Source organism: Pristis pectinata, chromosome 19, assembly GCF_009764475.1.
Source record: "Pristis pectinata isolate sPriPec2 chromosome 19, sPriPec2.1.pri, whole genome shotgun sequence".
NCBI classification, from domain to species: domain Eukaryota; kingdom Metazoa; phylum Chordata; class Chondrichthyes; order Rhinopristiformes; family Pristidae; genus Pristis; species Pristis pectinata.
Genome location: NC_067423.1, coordinates 39,889,700 through 39,905,801, shown reverse-complemented (window position 1 = coordinate 39,905,801; position 16,102 = coordinate 39,889,700). Strand labels below are relative to the sequence as shown.

Here is a 16,102-nt window from a genome sequence, read left to right as displayed (position 1 = left end):
GTGAAAATTAAACAATTGTTTCGGGAGAAGGTGGCGTTCCCAGGAATGGATCATTGGAACACAAAATCAATAAACGTTTCACATGTCAAGCAGACACAGGTGTGTCACTCCCTCAATACTGCTCATCTGCAATGAATATCTACAATAACCATGGGTTCGTGGTAGCGTGGGCTTTGTAGATCTCTATTCTAGTGACTATTTGCTTGTGATTGTAGACGATGAGAGTAGATTCTCCATGGTGGAAATTGTCAGTTCTGCCTCCATGAAAGCTACAATCACAAAGCTTGATTGTGTCTCTGGGCTGCTCGGTGTACCATAAATAATGAGGCAAAATGCATAATTCTTTGAAGCACTCAAAACACCATTCACGGTCAGTGAATGTGAAATCAATAGTCTCAACGTTGATGAAGAAATTGATTAACCTCAGTTCACACAACAGCCAACAGCATGGAAACCCACAGTTATCCACCATGCGAGTGGGAACCTCCAACATATCTGAGAGAGTTTGCAATGACTGACAGAAACTCTGGGAGGATTAGACTGCTTCTTGTAATTATCATGAGGAAGTATGTAGTGATATTGTTTTGTCAGTATGTTTCCCTTTTATGAATATACGATGATTATTTTGAGCATGCCAATATCTTGGGTGTGTTGATAAAGAAAACAGCCAAAGTTCTGCTTTGTGCAGGAGTGAGTTCATCCAATTAATCACCCTTATTGAGGGAAAACCAGCCACAGTTTACTGATGTCAGGAGTGTGATGGAATACGCTGCACTTGCACGATTGAGTGTAGCTCCAAAAGCACCCTAGAAGCTTAACACCGTCCAAAACAATGCAGCTGTGTTCACTAGCCAACTGTCCACCACATTAACAATCACTCTCCGCATCCTCATCACCAGGGCACCACGTGCCATTGTCAAGACACAGTTCAGCAACTCGTGAAGTTTTCTTCAACATCACCTCCCATGCCCTTGACTTCTGTCTCCAAGGAGGACAAGGGAACTGGTGCACAGATTTGCTAGTACCTGCAGATCTGCCACCTCCAAGTTCAACACCCCCTTGCCTTGGTTTCCAATGACTTTAACAATCCTTCAGCATCACTGGGTCTAAATTCTGGAACTCCCTGCCCAACAGCAGCACGAGTCTACTTTCACCAGAAGGACTGCAGTGGTGCAAGTAGGTGGCTCTTGTGGACCTTCTCAATGCTTATGGTGGTTGGGCAATAAATTGGAGTGACATCAGCAACTCGGGAATGGAAGAAGTGTAAATTAAATTAAAAAATAATCATGCAACTTCACATCTCCTCTCTTGAGTTTATATTAAAGGCTTACTTATTTCACCGAAGGTGTGTTGGGAGCGTGTTTAGAAAACTTTGGATGAAGCTTTATTAGAATTGGGGCTGATTTAGCCCACTGGAGTATGTGTGAGTGTACTGGTAATAACAGAATGTACCATGTGGTTTGAGCATATAGTGGACACTGTTTAGCTTGGGGATGGCTTCTCTCAGTAAAGGATGTCCTGTTGAAAGCCCTGTCTAGTCGGAGCCACAGTTCATGCAACAACACCAAAGGAACTTACATCGGTGTTGAGTTTGGATGTTGCTGCTTGCAAGATAATGGGAGACGGGGGTCCACTGTAGTGAAACAGATTCTCTCAGTAGCAACAAGGGTGCCAAGCATGTCAGGGAAATGAACAGTTTGGGAGCTCAAGCATTGCAGGCAGAGTCAACAAACTACTCTGCATTCAGACTATGTGGAGTTGTTCTTTAAGGCAAATGAAATTATTAAGGTCCTGGTGAAGGAGAAAGAACAGGGCAGCACAGTTGCACAGCTCGTACAACTGTTCCCTCACACACCAGTGACCCGGGTTCAATCCCGACCTTGGGTACTGTCTGTGTGGAGTTTACACAGTTTCCTGTAACTGTGTGGGTTTCCCCTGGGTGCTCCGGTTACTGGAAGTGCTGTCCTTCTGATGAGACCTTAAGAGGATGTAAACTAGAACAGCATCTGGTTGAGAAAATCAGCAGAGAAGCTGATGGGAACCACCAGTCTAGAACCAGCATGGACTCTAGGAATGGAGGCAGTGCTAGAATCAGTCCCATGGGTTTAGGACAGGAAAGAAATCCATGTCCTGAAACCAGGTTTGGAGTACTCGTCTTCGTCAACGCATTTGTACTCCAAACAAGAAACAGGCAATGAGAGAACAAAGTGAGTTTAAAGAGAACATGGACCGTGACTCCCATCATCCAGGCTACCTCTCATCAATGTCTGATCAGGGGACTTCAGACTGAGACCGCATAGTCCATGAAGGAAGGGGCAGCAAAATTAAGGCTCGGCAGTTTAATTCATAACTTGGGCAATGGATGACCAAGCCCCGGGCAACCAGTGCATCATCGGTCCTCTCCCTGTGCTGCAGTTTTAGCAGAGCAGGACTGTCGGCAGAACTCTCTGATAGAGGCAGAGCCCAAGATACATACTTCAAAAGGGGAAGCAGTAGATGGATTCATAGTGAAGGATCAAAAGACACAGGAGAAAAGTGGAGAGGCATGGCTTAGGATTGGAGAAGTGGGAAAATTAGAATGTAAGACAGCATGAGAACAGAGGCAGGAAGGAGAGTGTGATAAGATGTAAGATAAGATATTTATTTATTAGTCACATGTACATCGAAACACACAGTGAAATGCATTTTTTGCATTATTGACAATGTGCTGGGGGCAGCCCGTAAGTGTCGCCACGCTTCTGGCGCCAACATAGCATGTCCACCACTTCCTAACCCATACGTCTTTTGGAATGTGGGAGGAAACCGGAGCAGCAGGAGGAAACCAATGCAGACACGGGGAGAATGTACAAACTCCTTACAGACGGCGGGTCGCTGGTGTTGTAATAGCGTTACGCTAACTGCTGCACTACCACATTGTCAAGGTGACTGTGGAAGTGGGTGGGCTTGTGAAAGGCGTTGGCGGAGGTGTGCTGAGCTGGAGACAGAGAGATGCAGAAGGGGGAAGGGAAGTGTCAGAGGTGGACCGTGTAAGTGTGGAGCAGGGTGGGAATTGTCGGCAAAAGTGACGACGTTTTCAGGTTCTCTACGGGTGCAGGATGGGGCACCGATGTAGTCGTCAATGGATCAGAGAACGAGTTGGGAGAGTGGTTCCCAAATAAACCTGGAATAAAGGAGACACAAGAGACTCTGCAGATGCTGAAAATCTGGAGCAACGCACACAGAATGTTGGAGGGACTCAACAGGTCAGGCAGCATCTACGGAGGGAAATGGACAGTCGACACCAAAGTAGAGACTGTTACCATTGAGGTCATGATATTTAGCAAGAGTGCCAACTACATTGTATAATTGTATTTCATGTAGCTTAGTAGATAGAGTTTAGGTTTGTGTAAGCTGTGTGTTGCAGATGGTGTGTTCAAAGTTGTGCAGATAATTATGTTAATGCAATAATTACAAAAGAGAGTGCCAGACCAAATGTTTGTGAGACCTACCTGAAGGTTTGGTACCAGAATTACTCATGTCTTAAGTAGACCTTTCAAAGAATGCAAGTGGTGAAGTGTTTTGCAGATAAGGAGATTAAGAAACTGAGTAATGTTTGGTTAAATTTATAACTGAGTATTTATCTCTGTTAATTAGTTAATTGTAGAATTTCATATATATGTAAATAGTTGATGGCTTGCATGGGTTTATGACCTTTTAAAGAACAAGCAAAGTGTAAGGGTGCCATTAAGAACTGAATGTACCTGAACGCATTGTTGTACCAGGTACTGTTGCCTAGTTAGAGAGTGGCTGCTTTCAGTAAAAGATGGTCTCTCATTGGCTTTGTCCAGTGAGAGTGAGTTCTTGCAGTAATGCCAGAGAAACCCACAGACATTACCCCTACGCTGCAGTTCACTTCCCAAGCTTTGGAGGTAACCGCTGGGACATTGCACCCTGCAGCTCTCTGAGCTCGTGTCGATATGGATGCAGCTTACGTTGGGATGCTGCCAGACCCAGAGGAGATCCATGACGAACAACAGCAAGAATTTCAGGAGTAGTTGCAGCTTGGACGTCCAGGATTAAGAACAGCTTCATAACAGCCCCAATGTTATCACACTCCTGAACCAGTCACAGTTTCGCACCCCCTTTCCGGTGGTGCTGCCACATTCTCAGACTCTTAACTCTCCCTCTCTCGGTTATTCCGTTATTGTCACTTCAGCATTTCTTTTTGCACTACCTCAGTTTGCACTGCAATGTTTGCACCATTCCATTGTTTTGCGATTGTCGCTGTATCTATTGTTGTATTTAATATTACCATGTACAATTTACTCAGTGGGCTTCATGCAAATAAGGAATTTCATTGCACCCAGGTGTATATGACGATAAACTAATCTAATCTAACAGTACTCCAAGTGTGGTCTCATCAACGACCTGTACAGTTGTAACATGATGTCCCAAGATCTCTCCCAGTGGACTGAATGCTGCTCTGAGCTCAGGAATATGTCCCCCTGAAGCACGGCTGTTGACAAATGACAAATCCAACAAAGGAGGCCAAAGGGTGGTTCCATCAAAAGTCACGCAACAGCCAAAAACTCCCTGAAGCGACTCTCAGCATGGTGCGCCTGTAGGTCGGACCACTCAGTGGATTTGGAGGTGGTCCTGGGGCAAGGCTGCCAGCAACACCAGAATCACAGTGGAACTGGTGTCAGAGCTGAAGGTGGGGACTTCACCAACACCAGCGTCAGCAATGAAGCACAGCAACTAGCTGTGATCAGTGAGCCTTGCAGAGTGAGCCAGCACTGGATGCTTGGATCTCAGTTTGTGAAGGGGCACCACTGTACTAACTGATTAGTAGGCTGAGTAAATAATCAATAATTGGATCATTCAGGACTTACAAAACAAGTGAAAGTTCATCACTTATTTTATGATCAGCTGCTGGTGTGAATTTGTCAGCACATTTCCTTTTAACTATGTCCTTAAACATTTACTTAAAGCAGCTGAACACGATATCCCTGCATCATCTTTAAGGGATCTTTATTAGTCACATGTACATCGAAACACACAGTGAAGTGCATATTTTTTTGCGTAGAGTGTTCTGGGGGCAGCCCGCAAGTGTCGCCACGCTTCCGGCGCCAACGTAGCAAGCCCACAACTTCCTAACCTGTATGTCTTTGGAATGTGGGAGGAAACCGGAGCACCCGGAGGAAACCCACGCAGACACGGGGACAACGTACAAACTCCTTACAGACAGCGGCCGGAATTGAACCTGGGTCGCTGGCGCTGTAATAGAATCATGCTAACCGCTACACTACCATGCTGAATCTCAGGTTAGCTGTTCCCCCACAAACTCAGCAGAGACACATATGACACTGAGATTGTGTCTTGGAGCAGAGGAAACCCTACCGCCGTCTGAATTTCATATTAACAAGATTACGGTGAATGCAGCTGTGTTTACACTGCCCAGGTCTTCAATGAGTTAACATCATAGCTGGGAGTTCAATGTTCAATTTGACAGGTAATATTCATTGTTGCAAAGGATACTTTTATGTGAGGAGGTTTACTGAGATTTGAAACCTCCAAACTGCCTGGTAGAATTGTCACCATGGTGCTATTACTCAGTATAAATATCTTTCTCAGTTTGGAGAAAGATTGCAACTGCAATTGGAAAGAACTTCAACATTTCTTCAGCACTTCTTCCAGTGTTGGTTATTAGAGTGTGGGTATCCTGTGGTGATGAACAGTTCTCCACACACCTCTCTAACAAGGGAGAACTTGTGACTCCATTCATTGTTGTCGCCAGAGTAGATCGCATCCCTGAGAGTAACTGGAGAGTATCCTTAAACTGAGCTATTCATGCGCAAATGGGTGAGTTTATACTTGTTACTTAACTAGATGTAATCATCGAAATCCAGAGCAGTTCCCAGAACCTGTAACATTAAAACAGAGAGCAGAACATGCTGAAAATTGTTAGCTGGTCTGGTAGCAATTTGGAAAGAAGAACAAACATTTCAGATCAATGATGTTTTATCAAAACTGGAAAATACTAGGGTTGTCACACAAACACAGGGGAAGGAAAAGTTGTTATTGGATGGAAGACAGGAGAGATTCCATCACAAAGGAATTGACGGAGCAAGGCAAATGAGATGGCAATGGTACATATAAAGACACATAAAGTGGGCCCAGAAGGAATGCAAATGAGATAAGCAGTATCTTCATCTGTAGTTGTTGAAATCAGTGGAAAGCTGCCAAGTGCCCCAAGCTTACATTGAGCTTCACTCTCACAACCTGGACAGTAGGAAGGGAACATACAATGTACAAACATACAACTTAGGTGCAGGAGTAGGCAACTCAGCTCCTCGAACTTGCTCTGCAATTCATTAAGATAAAGTAGAACAGATTGCAACCTCAGTTTTACATTCTTGCCTATCTTTGCTAATCTCTCACCCTCATCCTTATCAAGAATCTGCCTCTGTCTTAAATGCATTTGAAGTTTCTGCTTCCACCCACCCTTTGAGGAAGAGAGTTCCAAAGAGTCACGTTGCTCTGAGAGCAAAAAATGGCTCCTTATTTTTAAAAAGCGACCCTTAGTTCTATATTCTCCCACGAGGAAACTTCCTCTCCACATGCTTCCTGAAGAGACCCCTCAGAATCTTATCTGTTTCAATCAAGTCCCCTCTCACTCTTGCAGACTAAGCCTAGTCCACCCAACCTTGCCTCATAAGACAACCTGCCTATTCCAGGCATGTCTAATAAACCTTCGCTGATCTGCTGATAACATTTTAACATCATTCCTTAAACACAGAGACAGCACACAGTACTCCCGATGTGGTTTCACCAATGCCCAATACAACTGAAGCAGAACCTCCCTACATTTGTATTTAATTCCCCAGCATTGTGGAGATGCAAGAGACTGCATGTGATAGAATCTGGAGCAACACACAAGATGCTGGAGGAACTCAGAGGGTCAGGCAGCATCTGTGGGGGGAGATGGACAGTCAATGTTTCAGGTCGAGACCCTTCACCTGGACTGAAAGATAGAGGGGAGATAGCCGGTGTAAAGAGGTGGAGGGAAGGGCTGGAGCAAGAGCTGGCAGGTGATAGGTGGATCCAGGTAATAGACAGATGGAAGAGGGGAGAGTGGGAATGGTGCCAGAAGCTGGGAGGTGAGAGGTGGAGGTGACAAAGGGCTGAAGATGATGGGATCTGATAAGAGAGGAAGGTGGACCGTGGAATCAAGGGAGGGAGGTGGGGAGGGCAGATGGGAACAGTGAGGGAGATGGGACATCGGGTAGTGTAGTGGGACATTGGCACCAGTATTGGGGAAGGAGGGAGCTGTTCCGATGGGGCGGGCTCCACCTGAACCATGCTGGGACCAGGGTCCTGGAGAATCGCATAGCTAGGGCTGTAGGTAGGGCTTTAAACTAAATAGAAGGGGGGTGGGTTCAACATATTGGAAAAGTATGGATAAAGTAAAAGGGAAGGAGAGTGCAGGAGAAGTTACTGAAGTCTCCAGAATAAAGAATAAGACAGAAAGTTTAGAAAGAGATAAGAATTTAACTTCAGGCAACATGGAGACAAATTTGAGAAGGGGGTGGTGAAATCAGGACTGAAGGTGTTATATTTGAATGCACGCAATATACGAAATAAGGTAGATGAGCTTATAGCGCAGTTAGAAATTGGCAGGTATGATGTTGTGGGCAGCACAGAGTCGTGCTCACAGCTGGGAGATCACAGCTGGGAGCTAAACATTCAAGGATACACATCCTCTCAAAAAGACAGGCAGGTGGGCAGAGGGGGTGGGGTGGCTCTGTTGGTAAAGTATGAAATTAAATCCTTAGTAAGAAGTGACATAGGATCAGAAGATGTAGAGTCCTTGTGGGTCGAGTTAAAGAAACTGCAAGGGTAAAAAGACCCTGATGGGAATTATATACAGGCCTCCGAATAGTAGCCGGGATGTGGGATACAAATTGCAACAGGAGATTGAAAAAGCATGTAAAGAGAGCAAGGTTACAGTGGTCATGGGGGATTTCAATATGCAGGTAAATTGGGGAAATCTGGTTGGTACTGGATCCCAAAAGAAAGAATTTGAAGAATGCCTACAAGATGGCTTTTTAGAGCAGCTTGTGGTTAAGCCCACTAGGGAAAAGGCAATTCTGGATTTAGTGTTGTGCAATGAACCAGATTTGATTAGGGAGCTTAAGATAAAGGATCCCTTAGGTGGCAATGATTACATTATGATAGAATTCACCCTGCAGTTTGAGAGGGAGAAGCTAAAATCAGATGTATTGGTATCACAGTTGAGTAAAGGCAACCACAGAGGCATGAGGGAGGAGCTGGCCAAAGTTTATTGGAAGGGGACCCTAGCAGGGATGACGGTACAGCAGCAATGGCAGGAGTTTCTGGGAATAATTCGGAAGACACAGGATCAGTTCATCCCAAAGAAGATGCAGCATTCTAAAGGGAGGATGAGGCAACCGTGGCTGACGAGGGAAGTCAAAGACAGCATAAAAGCAAAAGAGAGGGCATACAATATTGCAAAAACTAGTGGGAAGCTAGAGGATTGGGAAGCTTTTAAAAACCAACAGAAGGCAACTAAAGAAGCAATAAAGGGAGAAAAGAACTATGAAAGTAATCTAGCCAATAATATAAAAGGAGATACCAAAATATTTTTGCAATATATAAAGAGTAAAAGAGAAGCAAGAGTGGACATCGGACCGCTGGAAAATGGTGCTGGAGAGGTAGTAATGGGGAACAAAGAAATGGCAGACGAACTGAGTAAGTGTTTTGCATCAGTCTTCACTGTGGAAGACACCAGCAACGTGCCAGAAATTCAAGAGAGCTGGGGCAGAAGTGAGTGCAGTCGCTATTACTAAGGAGAAGGTGCTTGGAAAGCTGAAAGGTCTGAAGGTGGATAAGTTACCTGGACTGGATGGACTACACCTCTGAAAGAGGTAGCTGAAGAGATTGTGGAGGCATTAGTAGTGATCTTCCCAGAATCACTAGATTCAGGAATGGTTCCGGAGGACTGGAAAATCACAAATGTCACTCCACTATTTTAGAAGGGAGGGAGGCAAAAGACAAGAAATTATAGACCAGTTAGCCTGACTTCAGCGGTTGGTAAGATGTTATAAGGGTGAGGTTTCGGGGTACTTGAAAGCTCATGATAAAATAAGCCAAAGTCAGCATGGTTTCCTTAAGGGGAGATCTCGCCTGACAAATCTGTTGGAATTCTTTGAGGAAGTAACAGGCAGGATAGATAAAGGGGAGTCAGTGGATGTTGTTTACTTGGATTTTCAGAAGGCTTTGACGAGGTGCTGCACATGAGGCTGCTGAACAAGACAGGAGCCCATGGTATTACAGGAAAGGTTCCAGCAGGGATAGAAGATTGGCTGACTGGCAGAAGGCAAAGAGTGGGAATAAAGGGGTACTTTTCTGGTTGGCTGCCGGTGACTAGTGGTGTTCCGTAGGGGTCGGTGTTGGGTCCACTACATTTCGTGTTATATGTTAATGATCTGGATGACGGAATTGACGGCTTTGTGGTCAAGTTTGCGGATGATACAAAGATAGGTGGAGGGGCAGTAGTGTTGAGGAAACAGGGAGTCTGCAGAAGGACTTGGACAGGTTGGGAGAATGGGCAAAGAAGTGGCAGATGGAATACAGGGTAGGGAAGTGTACGGTCATGCACGTTGGTGGAAGGAATAAAGGTGAAGATTATTTTCTAAACGGGGAGTGAACTCAGAAATCTAAGGTGCAAAGAGACTTGGGAGTCCCAGTGCAGGATTCCCTAAACATTAACTTGCAGGTTGAGTCAGTAGTAAAGAAGGCAAATGCAATGTTTGCGTTCATTTCGAGAGGACTAGAATACAAAAGCAAGGATGTAATGCTGAGGTATTATAAGGTGTTGGTCAGACCACATTTGGAGTATTGTGAGCAGTTTTGGGCCCCATATCTAAGGAAGGATGTGCTGGCATTGGAGAGGGTCCAGATGAGGTTTACCAGAATGATCCCAGGAATGAAAGGGTTAACGTATGAGGAGCATTTGATGTCTCTGGGCATGTACTCGATGGATTTTAGAAGGATGAGGGCGGGATCTCATTGAAACCTACCGAATATTGAAAAGCCTAGACAGAGTGAATGTGGAGAGGATGTTTCCAGTAGTGGGAGAGTCTAGGACCAGAACAGAAGGATGCCCCTTTACAACAGAGATGAGGAGGAATTTCTTTAGCCAGAGGGTGGTGAATCTGTGGAATTCATTGCCACAGACGGCTGTGGAGGCCAAAACATTGGGTATATTTAAAGCGGAGGTTGATAGGTTCTTCATTAGTAAGGGCGTCAAAGGTTACGGGGAGAAGGCAGGAGAATGGGGTCTAGAGGGAAAGATAAATCAACAATGACCGAATGGTGAGCAGACAAAAATGGGCCAAATGGCCTAATTCTGCTTATAGTCTCATGGGAGGGGAGCCAGTGGGAGGGGTGTGTGGGTGATGGGCAGATGGAGACAGTGGGAGGAAGGGAAAGAAACAGGGTGATGGGGGGGTGGGTGTAGGAGGGACTGGGTAGACCGGGAGGAGAGAGAAAAGGGACAGAGGGGGAGCAGGTTACTGGAAGTTGGAGAATTCAGGGTTCATGCCGTCGGGTTGTAGACTGCCCAGGCGGGATATGAGGCTCTGTTCCTCTAGTTTATGTTTAGCTCCGCCCTGTGGAGAAGGCCAGGGACAGACATGTCGGTGTGGGATTGGGGAGGGGAATTAAAATGGCTGACCACCGGGAGCTCCAGACGGCCACAGCGGATGCGGCTCAGGTGCTCGCCAAAGTGGTCGCCTAGTCTGCGGTGGTCTCACCGATGTAGTGGCCACATCAGGAGCACCGAATGCAAGAAACAAGGTTGGAGGAGATGCATGTGAATGTCTGAATGACATTGTGTTTGTTTCCCCCACTATTTGCTGTACTTGTGTATCAGCCTTACACTAGATAAGTTAAGATTTCTTTATTAGTCACATGTACGTTGAAACACACAGTGAAATGCACCGTTGCGTAGAGTGTTCTGGGGGCAGCCCGCAAGTGTCACCACGCTTCCAGTGCCAACATACCATGCCCACAACTTCCTAACCCGTACGTCTTTGGAATGTGGGAGGAAACCGGAGCACTCGGAGGAAACCCACGCAGACACGGGGAGAACATACAAACTCCTTACAGACAGCGGCAGGAATTGAACCCAGGTCACTGGCGCTGCAATAACATTACGCTAGCCGCTACACTACCATGCCTGCCTGTGCACTAGAATACCCAGATCCCTCTGCACCTTGGAAAACTCTCACCATTTAGATAATATTCATCTTTCACATTTTTCTAGTCAAAATTTACAACGTCACGTCTTCCCACATTATACTCCATATGCCAGCACTTTGTCAGATCACTACCTTTGCCAGATCACTACAGTCTCTTCATATCCTCTTCACAGGTTACTTTCCAACCTATCTTTGTATCATCAGCAAGTGTAGCCACGATACCTTTGATCCCTTCGTCTGAATCATTGATACAGGTCGTAAATAGTTGAACCCCAGCACTGATCCCTGTGGAACACCACTCGCTATATCTTGCCAACCATCAAAAGGCCTTTTTCATGCCAACTGTCTGTTTTGTGTTAGCCAGCCAACCTTCTATCTATGCCTTAGTGTTACATCATGCACAATGAGCTTTGATTTTCCAAAATAATCTTTGAGACGGCATCTTATCAGGTGCCATCTGGGAGGGGGAATGGGCTTGCAAGAGAAGGCAGTGAGAGGTAGGGAATTGTCTGAAGAGTCACTCAAAAAGCTGGCGAGGGAATGGTCCTTTTGAAATGCTGAAAGGCGAGGGGAGGGAAAGGAGACACAAGAGAAGGACACGGGATGGAAAGATTTGGTGGCGATGATGGAAATGGCAGAATGTGACAATCGGTTGAACAAGGGAATCGGTTGGTGGAATGGAAGGGGAGGACAAGGGGAGCCTATCCTCTGGAAAGGAGGAGAAGGGAATGAGGGGCAGAAGTGCAAGGAATGAGATGGACAAGGTGGGGACCCTCCTCAGCTACAATCAAGGGGAATCCACCATTGAGGAAAGAGGAAGATATATAGGGATTGTCAGGATAGGGACAGAGAATTCAGGAGAATGGAATGGAATCCTAAATGGGAAGAGAAATGGGAGTAAGTGTTGTCGGAGTTACTGGGCTTGTGGAAGATTTTGGTTGATAAGCCTACTAAAGAAATTAATTCTGGCACTCAACAGTGACATAGTTATATAATGTGAGTGAATTGTTGGAGTAAAGCTTTCTGAAATCACATAAATGCACACAGATACTGAAATTGAATGGGGGTGGGGAAACAACGCACTGCTTCAGCAGGTAGTGCTGCTACCTCACGCCTCCTGTGACCCAGGTTCGATACTGACCTCTGCCACTGTCCGTGTGGAGTCTTGCTGTGAACGCGTCAGTTCCTCCGGGTGCTCCGGTTTCCTCCCATATCCCAAAGACATGCGGCTTGGTTGGTTAGTTAATTGGTTGCTGTGAATTGCCTTGAGTGTAGCCGGCTGGAGGGAGAACTAGTGGAGAGTTGATGGGCATGTGTGAGAGGATAGGTTACAGGGAATAAGTGAGATTAAAAGCAAGCATGGACTTGATGGGCCAAATGGCTTTCTTCTATGTCATAAGAAAGCATGAATAAGCCCTTGAAGTTTGCTTTATTCTGCCTTGAAAACTATTATGTTTGTGTAATTTTGTTAATTTTTCTGTTGGGTATCACCCTTGCTATTTCAGCCATTTCCAGACAGAAATGCTCAATACCTAGGACTGTGTTTGGCAGAGTGCTGTAAACCCAGCTGTTGTGCCATGAGACCAAGTGGAAGGGATCCTTCCCTCAGCCACCGGCAGATCATGCTGAGTTGGAGGGCATGCTGTGTCATAGTGACTTGACTGGGGGGATCAATATTGAGCAGAACATCAAGGAGAACATATGTCTTGTCTGTGAAAATGTGGCTATAACTAGGAACGCTTGGCATGGTTTTAAAACATATGTTTGTCTGGTCTTTTTTAGGTACGAGAAGGAACACAAGCAGAACCTGGAACTTCAGGCTTCAGTTCAGCAGTTGAGGTGTAAACTGGACTTGCAACAAGAAAATCATTGCCAGGTCAGCAATTTATATCACCTGTGAAAGTAAGAACTGTTGTTTGAATCGCACTTTTCACAACCCCTGGGTGTGCTCCTTCACTTCATGTGCCTCGAGGTTGTTTCTTTCAGCACCACCTGGTCTGACTTCAGTTTTACCAGGGGGTAACAATATTTTGCAGGTGAAATTATGCAGCTCACAAAATTGGACCAGGGTGCTTCTAGCCGTGATGTGAGTTAATGGGCCTGATCTTTTCCAGGCATCAGGCACGCAACTAATGATACACCCAATTTACTCAATGCCCCTTTTCTCCCAAACCAACAGAGGATGAAATTCCAATCCCCATACTATGACTGTGGTGGAACAACCCTTCTCGATGAAGAGCAATGCTGGAGCAATGGCAGCAAGTTCATTAATATATCATTTGATATAACCTTGTTATAAATGATTCTCAAGATAAGATATCTTTATTAGTCACATGTACATCGAAACACACAGTGAAATGCATCTTTTTTGCGTAGAGTGTTCTGGGGCAGCCTGCAAGTGTCACCACGCTTCCGGCGCCATCATAGCATGCCCACAACTTCCTAACCCGTACGTCTTTGGAATGTGGGAGGAAACCGGCGCACCCGGAGGAAACCCACACAGTCACGGGGAGAATGTACAAACTCCTTACAGACATTGGCCAGAATCGAACCCGGGTTGCTGGCGCTGTAATAGTGTTATGCTAACCGACTCTAGCACTGTTCAAGTATGTTCTCACCTTGGGCAAATACAGGTTTAATTGTGCAGCGGTAACTCACACAGGTGAGGCAGCTGCTGGCATTTGCTCCATACCCAGAAAATGCTGCAGATACTCAGCAGGTCGGGCAGCATCTGTAGAGAGAGAAAGAGGGACAATGTTTCAGGTCCATGAACTTTGATCAGAACTGGAAAAGTGAGAAAACAAGCATTGCAGAGAGGGGGGAGGGGTGGGGAGGACGGAGTGGGAAGCGTCTGTGACAGAGTGGAGACCAAAGTTTTCCAGGTGACACAAGCGCTGTCAATGAGAGGGTGATGAAGGCTTGTTCTTCACAGCTGATCTGTCCGGAGGAAGTGCAGATGGAGAGAGGTGAAATGAGTGCAGTGGATGGAAAAAACAATTCTGGAACTGCGAGATGCAGAACATTGTAGTTCTTGGAAATCTGATATAAAAGAGAATGTTGGAAATACTCAGCAGAATAGGCAGCTTCCGTGGAGAGAACTAAAAATGAACAAACCATATTTGGATGGCCTTCCATCGGAACTGTCTGGTTCTCTCACAAACTGGAACGGCCGGTTATCTGAAATTGTTGGATCCAGCATTGAGTCCCAAGGGCTGCAGAATGCCCAGATGGAAGAGAACATGCCGTCCCTCAAGCTTACGTTGGGCTCTGACAGACCAATGTGGGAGGCCAGAGACAGAGAGGTCAGAGTGGGAGTGGGGTGGACAATCAAAGTGACAGGCAACTGCAAGCTCAGGGTCACCCCTTGTGGGCTAAATGGAAGTCTTCTGCAAAGCAGTCGCCCAAACTGATTTTGGATTCGCCAACGGAGGGAGACCACGTCGTGAGCACCACAAGCAGTTCACTAAATTGGACAAAGTGCAAATGATTCTTTGTCTTACCTGGAAGGGATGTTTGGATTCCTGGACGGTGGGAAAGGAAGAGGTAAAAGAGCAGGTGTTACATCTCCTGTGGTTGCATGGGAAGAAAATTGGTTGTGGGAGATGGAAGCGTGGACCAGGGAGTCAAGGAGGGAACAGTCCCATCAGAACGCTGAAAGGGGAGAAGTGGGAGTTGTATGTGGCGCGGTAGTGTAGCGGTTAGCATCACGCTATTACGGCACCAGCGACCCGGGTTCAATTCCCGCCGCTGTCCGTGAGGAGTTTGTACGCTCTCCCCGTGTCTGCGTGGGATTCCTCCGGGTGCTCCGGTTTCCTCCCACATTCCAAAGACGTACGGGTTAGGAAGTTGTGGGCGTGCTATGTTGGCGCCGGAAGTGTGGCGACACTTGTGGGCTGCCCCCAGAACACTCTACGCAAAAAGATGCATTTCACTGTGTGTTTCGATGTACATGTGACTAATTAAGATGTCTTGTCTTGGTGGAGGAATTTCATTAAAGATTACAGAGGATGATCCACTGAAACTGGATTCTGGTGCAGCGGAAGGTGAGGACTGGGAGAACTCTATCCTTAATCTGGCTGGGAGGGGGACGGAGTGAGAGCAGAACTGGAGGACGTAGAGCAGGGGCAGTCGAGGGCCTAGCAGAAGACACACCAGTGTCAGGGAGAAAGGAGGACATCTCAGATGCACTGGTGTGGAACGTCTTGTCCTCAGAGCAGGCAGTGTAGAGCTGGAGAAACTGAGAGGAGGTATCGTCAATGTACCTTGGGGGCTCCTCGTCAACCTTTTCTGCACTCTTTCCAGCTTAACCACGGCTTTATTCCTTTATTCCTAAAGTCTTTATTCCTTGGAACATAGGAGAATGAGGGACAGCCTTATAGAAGTGTTTCAAATTATGAGAGGCAGAGATAAGGCGGAAGGTAACAGTCTTTTCCCTAGGGTAGGGGAGTCCAAAACTAGGGGCATAGGTTTAGGGTGAGTGGGGAGAGATTTAAAAGGGACCCGAGGGGCAACATGTTCACGCAGAGGGTGGTGAGTATATGGAACGAGCTGCCAGAGGAAGTGGTTGAGGCAGGTACAATAGTGTCATTTAAGAAGCACTTGGATAGGTACATGGAGGGGCAGGGCCTGGAGGGATATGGGCCGAATGCAGGAAATTAAACTTTAAACTTGACTTATACAGCACAGTAATGGGCCCTTCCAGCCCAACAAGTCCACACCGCCCACTTAAACCTATGTTAACCTTCCAGTACGTCTTTAGAATGTGGGAGGAAACCAGCGCACCCAGAAGAAACTCATGCAGACACGGGGAGAACGCACAAACTCCTTACAGACAGCGG

The 16,102-nt window shown here is 46.3% G+C and overlaps 1 protein-coding gene across 1 annotated transcript in view; it reads left to right on the top strand.

Moving 5' to 3' along the window:
• The window catches only part of LOC127580585 (uncharacterized), a 155,433-nt gene that overhangs the window by 48,029 nt on the left and 91,302 nt on the right, over window positions 1–16,102 (top strand). The window contains exon 7 of the mRNA XM_052034172.1: window positions 13,047–13,140. Coding sequence (XP_051890132.1) covers window positions 13,047–13,140 — 94 coding nt within the window. The remainder of the gene's footprint in view (window positions 1–13,046; window positions 13,141–16,102) is intronic.